The following is an 11432-nucleotide window of genomic DNA, read 5'->3' on the forward strand; positions in this document are numbered from 1 at the left end:
TGGTGGTGGTGGTGGTGATGATGGTGGTGGTGGTGGTGATGGTGGTGGTGGTGGTGGTGGTGGTGGTGGCAATGAAAATGACCATGAGATTATGCTTGACCCAGTGATCTTATAATATTTATTTATTTATTTATTTATTTGCCTGTTTGTTTGCCCTGTGTGCATTAGTGTGTATTGAGAAGGGTGGCATATCACACAATGGTGCACATGCAGAGGTCAGAGGACAACTTTCTGGAGCCATTGCTCTCCTTCCACAGCATGGGTTCCTCAGATTTGGCAGCAATCACCTTTACCCACTGAACCTTCTCACTGGCCCCACCTAGTAACTAAGGTGTCTTCCAACTCTGATTTCCCAGTCATGGAGCTAGGAGCTCTGTCTGCTGAATCCAGCTCAGGACCTGCTTCAGGCCACTTTCCTCCTTCCTCCCACTCCGCATGCCCATCTCCAGTTTTCCTTCTCTCTGTTGTCTCATGAACAGTGGAGACATTCTAAAGGAGAACCAGAAGAAGAGTATGCAAAATAGACCTCTGCTAGAGGAAAGAACAGGACTCCTCCATGGCTCCCCTGTGCTCCTCCATGGCTCCCCTGTGCTCCTCCATGGCCCCCTGTGCTCCTCCATGGCTCCCCTGTGCACCTCCTGGGCTCTTCCATGCCCTGTTGTCAGCTGTTTCTTTTGCCTGATCACTTCTTCCTAAAGACCACGTGGACTTCATGTTCTCTCCCAGAGTTCCTTTCCCCTATTGAGTCTTACCTTATCCTTTTCTTTGGGGTGTAGACATGAGGCACTTTAATCCTTATTACACAGGAGGCCGTTAGTAGATGGGTGCTTCTTTCTCTTATTTAAATAGCTGTATCCCACTAGTTGCCATGACCCAGTTGAGTTAACTGGATGAGCTTCTTGCTATGATTCTCAAATCCTACTGTTCACCAGAATTGCCTGGAGAGGTTGGTGGATCATCTTCCCCCTCTCTTAAAATTTGAATTTGGTAATGCGTGTGTGCATGCATGTGCACATGCACATGTCACACGTGTGGATTTTAGGTGTCACTCTCTCTCTTACCATCTTACTATTTGAGACATGGTCTCTCTCTGAGACTAGAGCTCACTAATTGGCTAAACAACCTGTCTAGTCAGCCTTAGAAACCCTCCTTTCCCCACTGCCCCAGCTCTGGGATTGCGGCCACTCGCTGCCATATCTAGCTTTTGTGTGGGTGCTGGTTATCTGAGCTCAGGTCCTCATGTAGCAAGCCAAGTACCAACTGAGCCATCTTCCTGGTTACATCTCTACCAAGTTCCCAGACACTATTGATGACAGTCATCCAAGGAAGGACCACATGATGACCTTCAGAAGTCGAAAGGACAACTAATGTCTGATGATAAGGTTCAAGGAAAGGTGGGTGGGAAGGCACTGTCAAGGTAGTGTGCTTTTCACTGGAGGCCCCAGATGCTATTCATATGCATGAGCATCCCGGAAATAGTCACAAGATTATTCCTGGGCCCCATTTTGTGTTCCAAAGTAGGCAGGGGGATTATAAGCAACCACCACTCCAAGTCTCCTCACTCTGTCTGCTGGCTTTCCGTTTGCTTTGGTTTTGGCAAGCAACACCATCTTTTCAGCCTTGCAAGTTGCAGACTTGCATATTGGCCAGGTGGGAACATCTGTCAGCCAAAATAGGCAATGTAGAAACGCTGGGTCTCGGGTCTTCACCAGGGCTGCTCTCTTCCAGCTCCATTTAAGTCTTACCACACCCTTCCCTACCTTCAGCTCCTGGTGCCATGTACAGACGCTGCTGTCTGGGAGATAGCTGGGAGGAAGAACTGTCCAACAGGCAATATGACTGTCTTGTCTGCCTTATGTGTAACTCTGACATCCGCACTCTAAGAATTCTAGCCAGTCCCCTCATTATATACTTAGGCCTGCTTTGTAGACAGTTCTTCAAAAAAATAGGAACTTTGCTGGGCATGGTGGCTCCGCCTATAATCCCAACAGTTTGGAGGCTGAGGCAGAAAGATTACTCTAAATTTGAGTTCCAGGCTAATTTTGGCTAAAGGCTGAGACCATGTGTCTAAAGAAAGAAAGAAAAACACAAGGAGGTGGGAAAGGAGGACCTGAAGAGATGGTTAAGAACACACTGTGACTGGTCTCACAGAGGACCTGAGTTCAGTTCCCAGCACCTACGTGGTGGCTCAGAACCCACTTCACTCTAGTTCTAAGGGGATTAAACAACTTCTTTCGGCTTCTTGGGGTGTTACACACAGGTGCACATACAAAAAACCCACACGTTTACATAAAATAAAAATAAATATTTTTCTAAAAAAGCAAACAAGGGGATAAGGGTGTAGGAAGCTAGCATTTATTTTCTATGACACAGGTTTGAAAATTCAGTTTTTACTGTGGCAGAGAACTTGGCTGTGGCATGTTTGGACTCTTGTGGTTACCTAAGTTTAACAGTTTCTCTTTGCCAGAAGACAGACTGTGCTGAAGCTCACAGAGAACCCACATTTTTATTTTCTCCATAAACATGAGGATTCCAATTGAGATCAAAGTGCCAAAGGCTCACCTTGAATTTACCACCGAAAACGAGATCACCACAGCCTCCTCTCTGGTCCTTCACATCCTGGCTTTATCTTGCCTTCCTCTCTCCTGCCCCTTGGTGTTCTTCCCTACAGACACATTTCACACAGCCCTTATTCCTGTTGGACCTTGGACATGACTAGTAGCAGATGGTTTCATTAGCACCTCCGGTTTGCTCAGGAGTGTATCAGCTTAGTTTCCACGTAGTCAGTTGGTTTTGGAAAGAGCAGGAAATTCACTAAATTCATCATCATTCCAACAAAGTCTATTTGTCTGTCTGTCTGTCTCCTCCCCTCCCTTTCTTCCTCCTTTTCTTTCTCCCATAATGTTGGGGGTGGAGCCCAGGCCTTACACATACTAAGCAAGTGCTGTAGCACTGAGCTACATCCCTCTCTCTCCCCCTCCCCCACCCCCTTCCCCAGCCTTGTTTCACAGCATTCCCGCACAGTGGCTGCCACCCTTGTCCTCAGCATATCATCCCTCTCCAAATGACACCAAGCTCTACAGAAGCAGTCACGGATTTACAGCCTCTTCATGGTGCACTCAGGGGACAGCTCAGCCTTGATTTTTTTCCCCAGTCATGATAGTGCACACCTTTAATCTCAGCACTCAGAAGGCAGAAGAATCTGTGAGATTCAGGCCAGTCTGGTCTACAAAGTGAGTTCCAGGACGGCCAGGGCTACAGAGTGAGACTCTCCCCCAGTGCACAGCAACTTTCCCTCTGGGCACTGCAATGTGATTTACCTGTAGTCCACTGTGAAAAAACTGAAGCCAAAACTGGAAATGTCTGTTGCCATTTTTAACCCCGTGTTCTGTTTCATGAGAGGGTGACTAGGGGATTTCAAGATGACTAGAAGTAGGGAAACAAAAAATAGGAGCAGGTACTGGATGGCAGGACTTCTGGCCACGCAGCAAAGGAGAAAGAGTTACGAAGCTTTAAGTGCTGCCTGGGTATCTCCAGTCAGGAAGGACTCTCCTAATGGGGTCATATTTTCAAAAGGCTTAAAATTTCCAGCAAATGTCCAATAGCAATATTCTCAACCCATAGTCTTCGGGAGCAGCTGGAACCCGGCCCAGGCCGACTCCAGGTCTTGGGAATTCCTGGCGCCCGCTCCCAGATTTCCAGTAATGTCTATGGTTTCAGCCTTTGGAGCAGAATGTGATTTTAAAAGCCAATACAATGAGACTCCGTTCTTTTCCTTCTTAGAAATTCAAGACCTAAATTTCACATCTGCAGAACAAAAGCAGGGATGTTCAAAAGCTTACTCCCTGGCACTCCCTGGCACACCAGCCTTGGCAGTGGTGGGAACTGCTTAGAAAGTTCACAGAACATGGTGTATCAAATTTGGAAGGCCTGGGCATGAGTCCGGTTCATCCAGTGGTTCCTTTTGCTTTCACTCATCAAACATCTCCATCATGCTTATTGGACAGCTCATGCCTGTCACTTAACTTCTCTGCTATGGTGTCTTCATATGTATAGTGGGGAAAATAAGATGCCAATAACTGAGAGCTGGCAAGATGACTCAGCGGGTAAGGGTATTTGTTACCAAGCCTGTGTTTGATCCCTAAGGATCCACATGGTCCTTTGCTTCTCTCCCCAGTGGAGTCCTCTGACCTCCACATAAGAGCCCTGGTTAAAAAAAGCCTGTCTCAAAAAGCAAAAACAAACAGAAAGATAATATAATAAATGAAATGCCTACCTTTCTGAGTTTTCTTAAAGATGATAAACTAAATATACAACAAAGCACAATGCAAATGAGTTGGAGGAGCTGTTTTTTGAGGTTCTAGGAATCAAGCCTGAATAGCATACATTCTACACAAATTCTCCATCACGGAACTGTGTACTTGGCTGGAAAATTCTTTTGCATTTGTTCCTAGGGAGCTAGGCAGGGGAAACACTCCCCAGTACACATTAGGGCTAGCTGTACCATTCCTGGCACAGAGCAGAGGCAGGGTACTGGTGCAGAGATGTTGGTGCTGTCACTAGACACTGTGCTCCATAAGGACAACTTAAAGTCATAAATTCCTTCTTGCCCTGTGCTCCATGTGCTTCATGGGAAAGCATCATATCTGATCAACATCGCAGCCACATCCTGTGGACCAGGGCAGGGGCATCAACTAGTCCTTAATTTGGAGAGGTTTAATGCTCATTAGGTTTTCATATCTTGGGAGAATCGCTAACCCTCTATGAGCCCTGTTAACCGGCATTGATCTCAGTGCCTGCTTCCATGGTCTTCTCTAGCCAATAATGTAGGATTCACTTTGCAGGGCAAATTCTCAACATGAGACCCAGATGTGCTGTGCACGGTTCCATGATTCCTCAGGAAGAATGAATAGCATTCTGGGTTATAATGTGGCTATGCTCAAGTATAATGCCCTGCTCAAAAGAAGAGAAGTTAATAGATTTGTTATGTTAACAGACAAAAAGTATACAATATGCAGTTTGCCTGAACTAAAGTGGTTCATCAAATCCTAATAGGAAAGCTAAGTTTCACCATACAAATATTTCTTCCTTGAGATGGCTTAGCAGTTAAGAGCCCTCTCTGAGGATCTGTGTTCTATTCCCAGCATCTACCTAGGAGCTCACAACCATCTGTAATTCCGTTTCCAGGGGATCCAATTGCCTTCTTCTGACCTTCAGAGGCATCTGGCACATACATGGTACACAGATACAAATGCAGACAAAACACACATACATATAACATTAATGTTTTTTAAATTACATATGGGGCAGTTAGTAAATGGCTCAGCAGTCATTGTGCTTGCTGCCAAGCCTGATGACCTGGCCTCAGTCCCTAGACACCCCCGCCCCCTTGGTGGAATAAGAAAACCAACCCCAACCCCAGCCAACTGCCCTCTGACCCTCACAAATGCCTTGGCATGTATCTCCCTCAACACACAGACACATACAGTATAAAAAATTTTAATTAAGAAAATTACATGTAATCAGATATTAGATTTGTTTGATAGTGTGTAGTTTTATAGCTGCATACTAACATATGTGTCTGCACATATATGGACAGGTCCACAGATAAAGTAACTGAGAAATGACATATCAGCAGGGATTGCAACTTTATTATTAAACTGACATTCTCGGTGTAGCCTCCAGTCTCCCAGTGAAGGACCTGTCTTTATAACACAGTTTTCAATCTTGGAGGCGGGGGCAGTGTGAGAACTATAAACAGCACAAAATAGCAGAGGGACGAAATTACCCAAACCTTGTACAGACAGTTCTAGACACGTGGAGGGCAGCTTGCTCTTTGGTTTTCATTTGATATTTGAAACCAGACTCACTACATCTATCTCAGTCTGGCCTTGAGGTCATGGAGATTCTCCTGCCTCAGCCTCCCACCAAGCCCAACTCAGAAAAGCATTTTCCAATTTTAATTTTTATCTTATTATGTATAAAGGTATTTTGCCTGGATCTCTGTCTGTTCATCATGTATGTGCCTAGTGTTCTCAAAAGCCAGAAAAGAGCATCAGATACCTGGGAACTAGCGTTACAGATAGTTGTGAGTCACTATGTGAGTGCTGGGAACCAAGCCAGGGATCTCTGCAAGAACAGCAAGTGCTCTTAACTGCTGAGTCGTCTCTCCAGCCCCAGGAAAGCATTTTTGATGAGGATGAATTCGGGTTATTATCGGGAAGGTCTCCTGAGCAGTGGCATGTGAGTGAACAATAAAACTGAACAAAAATGCCTAAATTCCAATAGTTGCCACTTCCTGGGGATAAATGGCTTCAGTTTTGTCAACTTGACAGAAGCTAGAGGTATCTAGGAAGACAGACCTCAACTGAGAAATTGCCTCTCTCAGATGTGCCTTAAGGCAAGTGTGTGGAGCATTTTCTCCTTTAATGACTCACATAAGCAGTAATACTTCTGGGCAAGTGGGTCCTGAACTGTATGAGAGAGCAAAGGGAGCAGGCTAGTAGGCAGTGTTCTGCCATGGTCTTTGCTTGGGTCCCACCGAGTTCTTGCCCTGACTTCCCTTTGTGATGAGCCACAGCCAGGACAATTTGCAGCAATAGGCAGCAAACCAGGACACATAGTAACTGTACACAGCATGGCCAGTTGTTGGGCCACCGGCATGGCTACCCAGAGAGTGTGCTGGGAGGTGGGGGTAGGGGTAGAGTGGGAGATAAACTTACTTATTTCATTTGCTAATTTAATTGTAAGTTGGTAAGGTTTGGTCTTTAATGACTGTTTCACAAGTATTTGACAGTTCCTGAAAGTCTGAGCCATCAGCTCTGCTGAGGACTGAGCCAGCTCTGCTCAGAGGCCCTTCTGCACTGAGTTGGCAGTCACCCTGGCTGGGAGTGGTACCTAAACAACCTCATTAATCAATTTCTGCAGTGTCTTGAAAACTATTTGGTCTCCTTATTTATTACACAGGATTGCCACCTAGTGACACAACAGAGATTATCTGGGTCCCGGAGGTTTGAGGGGCTCTTTCTAGCCTAGCCTGGGTAATGGCAGTTGTGTTGTGACTGGCTGTGCTCTGTGCTGCTTCGAGGTCCCTAGACTGCTAGACCCAAGCGTCTGTCAGCTCTTCATCTGCATAGATTCCTTGTTCCTCAGCTGCACACTGAATTCAAGTATAGACCCTGTCTCGAAACCATAATGAACAACAACAACAGGCATGTAGTGGCTACATAGGGGCAGATGATTGAGCAGTTCCCCTGCCTCTTGGGACACTTTCAGCAGCTCCATACAAGGCCTGGGCCATTCCAAGGCTCAGCTATGCACTGTACAACCCACAGAGTCTTGTCCTACCAACTGATTCAAGAGAGGCTTTACGGAGATATAATCTACAGACCACAGAATCCACCCACTTAAAATGTCCAGTTTTACAGTTTTAGTGTATTGACCAAGTTATGCACTATGGCCATAATTTAATTTTAGAATACTGCCCTCCCCATAAAACTTTCCCCTCAGACAAGACAGTGGTGGTGTACAGCTTTAACCCCAGTCCTCCGGAGGCAAGCAGATTGAGGCTAACCTCTACAGAGGTGTTCTGTCTATAGAACAAGTTTCAGGGCAGCCAGGAATACGCACATACAGAGACACACAGACATACACACACAGAGGGAAGAAGGAAGGAAGGAAGGAAGGAAGGAAGGAAGGAAGGAAGGAAGGAAGGAAGGAAGGAGAGAAAAAGAGAAAGGAAAAAAGAAACTTTCCCATCAATATCATCCTATGTTTCTGTCAATCTACATATCTATGTTGGCCAGTTATAGACATTTTATATTCATATTTATGTTATTTATTATAAAATATTATATTCATGTGTTTTAAATGGGATCATTTTCCTAATGTCATTTTCTCTTTAGTTACTCTTATCTGTGTATGTGCACAGAGGGACCACAGCACATGTGTGGCAGTTAGAGGACAACTTTAGGGAATCCTTTCTCTCTTTCCACCATATGGTGTGGGTCCTGAGGACTAAACTCAGGTCACCAAGCCTGGTGGCAAAGCACCTTTACCCAGTGAGTCACCTCGCTGGCCTCAGTGTCAACTTTAAGTTTATCTTTACTAATACCGGACACAGAACCGACTGTGTTTGACTTCGATGTTATTTATTTGTTTGTTGGTTGGTTATATGAGACAGTGTCTCATGTAGCCCAGGCTGGCCTGGCCTCAATCTCACTATGTAGCCAAAGATGACCTTGAAAGAAAGATGATCTTCCTGCCTCTACCTCCCCAATGCTTTATTATGGATTATGGACATGTACCACCTGGTTTATGCAGTGCTGGGGTTTAAACCCCAGATTTTATGCCTGCTAGGTGAGTGCTCAGTCCGCTGAGCCATACCATACCTCTAGCTCTCTCTATACTTCTATCATCTTGTTGAGCACCATTGTGAACAGCTTTCTATCTAGTGTGTTCCATGAATATTGTGAGGCATGGCTGTTGTCTTGTCTTTCACTTCTTTGCACTTTGAACACCACTGATTGTGCTGACTTAGCAGCCTTGGTTGGCTCAGAGCCTCCAGCACAGCATTGTGTAGGCATGGTGAAGGCTCATAACCTTGTTTGCTGCCTCATCTAGTGAGCAGGGTCCTTACTTCAGCCAGGGCTCATGGAGCAAGGTATGGATCAAATGCACCCTGAGCAAGCTCTTCTCAGAGAAGGGAGATGTCTAGCAGATGCTGGGTAGAAAATGATGTCATTATAATAATCCATGAGTTAGTCAGTCTGTCATGAGCAAAACCTTGGCGGGATAGCCTGGGATGAAGACCTGGAGCTGTCATGTGGTTATGCTCTCTCCACAGGGTCCGAAGACAAACGACCAGCAGGCCTCCCCCAGCAGGGGGCAGACCGAAGCCTCAACCCAAGCCTAAGCCTCAGGTGCCACAGTGCAAGGCTTTGTATGCATATGATGCTCAGGACACAGACGAACTCAGCTTCAATGCCAATGATATTATTGATATTATTAAAGAAGGTACGAGTGTAGCCTCCCAGAGGGCATGGAGGGGGTTCATGGGCTGACTTATCAGAAGTGTGCACCAGTGGTTCTCAACCTGTGGGTCTTGACCTGTCTTAGGATTTCATTGCTGTGAAGAGACACTGTGACCACAGCAACTCTTACAAAGGAAACCATTTAACTGGTGCTGGCTTATAATTTCAGAGGTTCAGTCCATTATCATCATAACGGGAAGCATGGCGGCGGCATGCAGGCTGACATGGTCCTGCAGTAGCCAAGAGTTCTACATCTTAATCTGCAGGCCGCAGAAGAAGATTGTGTGCCACACTGGGCATAGACTGAGCATAGGAGACCTCAAAGTCCACCCCCATAGTGACACACTTCCTAGTAAGACCACACCTACTCCAACAAGGCCACACCTCCCAATAGTGCCACTCCCTATGGGCCAAGCATCCAAACACATGAATCTATGGAGGCCATACCTATTCCAATCACCGCATGATCCCTTTGGGGGTCAAATGACCATTTCACAGGGCTCACATAGCAGATAGTTATGATTTCCATAACAGTAGCAAAGTTACAGTTATGGAGTAGCAATGAAGTAATTTTATAGTTAGGGGTCATCACAACATAAGGAACTGTATTAAAGGGTCACAACATTAGGAAGGTTGAGAGCCACTGGTGTAGACAGAGGTAAGGTAGACCTCAAGTTATTTCATCAAAACTTTTTACAATGCCAGGGATTGAACACAAGGCCTTGTGTGTACAAAGCAAGCATTCTACCACTGGGCTGTACTCTCAGTCTTGGGACTTCTTATTTTAGTATGGAGTCTCACTAGGTGTTCCAAGCTGGTCTTGAATTCACTCTATAGCCCAGGCACAAGTTCAGACTTGTGATCCTCCTGCCTCAGTTTCCTCAGTAATTGTTTTTACAGTCCTAGGCTGTCAGACACATCTAAGTCATTTTTCTTAAATGCTCTTTTAAGGGAAAGGGGTGGAAGTTGAATACAAGTGTGTATTCATGATGTCACAGACATCATATGTCATAGATGTCATATAAACACATATATACATCTATGATGTGACTCACTGAACTTTCACATGCAGTTGGAGGAAATTTCCCAGACTCGAACTTCCTGAGAGCTAGGATTACAGCATGTACCACCATAGTGGCTTGTGCAGTGCTGGGGATGGGTGAAGCCAAGGCTTCACCATGTTAAGCAGTGCCCTTCACCAATGGAGCCATATCCTTAGCCCTGGAGCAGGCCATTCTGTACAAGGAAGCTTTTCCCAACAAGATAAAACACAGAAGGAAGGAACTATGAATGGAACCAAGTCACCTGAGCCCATGAGAACAAGCATGGGGCCATTCTCACCTGTACTTTCTCCTCCGCAGATCCTTCTGGCTGGTGGACAGGTAGACTACGAGGCAAGCAGGGCCTGTTTCCTAACAACTACGTCACCAAGATCTGAGGCGCTCAGAAACTGACACGCAGGCAGAGGAGCTCCAGGCGTGGACAGGGGAGGGGGCTTTTTGCAGACTCTCCTCCTGATCCACAGGTAGTAATAGCTACTCCAAGGCCTGAAGCTATTCTGGCACCTTCCTCATGGAAGACTCAGAAACGCTTGGGTTAGGGACAAGGAGTGTCACTCCATAAATGATCCTAAAAGGTAGTCAAATTTCCAGGAGTGCAAAAACAACCACCCACTAAGATTTATTTATTGTATTTAAATCTGGTGAAAGTAGGGGGAGGGGTGGCTGCTTGGTGTCTATCCCACACCCTGCCGCTCACTCACCAGGCCCAGGGAGCAGCAGGTGGTGACTCTGTGACAAGTGCCTTTAGTTGAAGAGCACATTTCATTCATTCCTCTCTCAGTACCTGATACATTCCTCTCTGCTAATCCTCCCTCAGGGAGGACCCACCCTCTGGAGGCTGGACTTGGTGTAAACAGGCACTCACCTGTCAATGCCAAGGACAGGCCATCCTTCAGAGCCCATGGGAGCCAGGGCCACTAAGACTGCTGGTGGAGAAGAAGTTGGGTGCTGGGCTGATGGTCTTGCTTTCTCTTGGTCTTTGCTTGTAATGTGGCTGGCCCATGTTGGTGTTATGTTTAATGCTGTGCTTATAATAAGAAAGAACTTCCCCCCCAAGCTGTACATTTATAAAAATCATATACTGTATATAGAAAAATCTAGAAGCACGTATGAATGCAGCAGGTAGTATTCCACTGTACCCATTCATGAAGGTAGGTTTTATTACAGGACTCGCACCAGGTACTTACAGATGCGCCCTCTCCTCTTTACCAAGAGAAGCAGTTACTGCATTCCTACACAGTCCCTCAGACCCCCTTACCCTCTCCCTGTAAGTAATTCTCCTGTGACCCCTCTGCCGTCCTCCCCTACCTCCTAAATAAATGTAACAGAGTCAATGAAA

General features: G+C 45.9%; 1 protein-coding gene across 1 annotated transcript in view; it reads left to right on the forward strand.

Annotated features, from left to right (window-relative positions):
* Positions 1–11432, forward strand: part of Myo1e (myosin IE) — a 191658-nt gene extending 180226 nt beyond the window's left edge. The window contains exons 27-28 of the mRNA XM_028771305.1: positions 8846–9015; positions 10394–11432. Coding sequence (XP_028627138.1) covers positions 8846–9015; positions 10394–10470 — 247 coding nt within the window. The 3' untranslated portion in view covers positions 10471–11432. The remainder of the gene's footprint in view (positions 1–8845; positions 9016–10393) is intronic.

The sequence above is a fragment of the Grammomys surdaster genome, unplaced genomic scaffold (assembly GCF_004785775.1).
Source record: "Grammomys surdaster isolate TR1022 unplaced genomic scaffold, NIH_TR_1.0 206, whole genome shotgun sequence".
In the NCBI taxonomy this organism is placed as follows: domain Eukaryota; kingdom Metazoa; phylum Chordata; class Mammalia; order Rodentia; family Muridae; genus Grammomys; species Grammomys surdaster.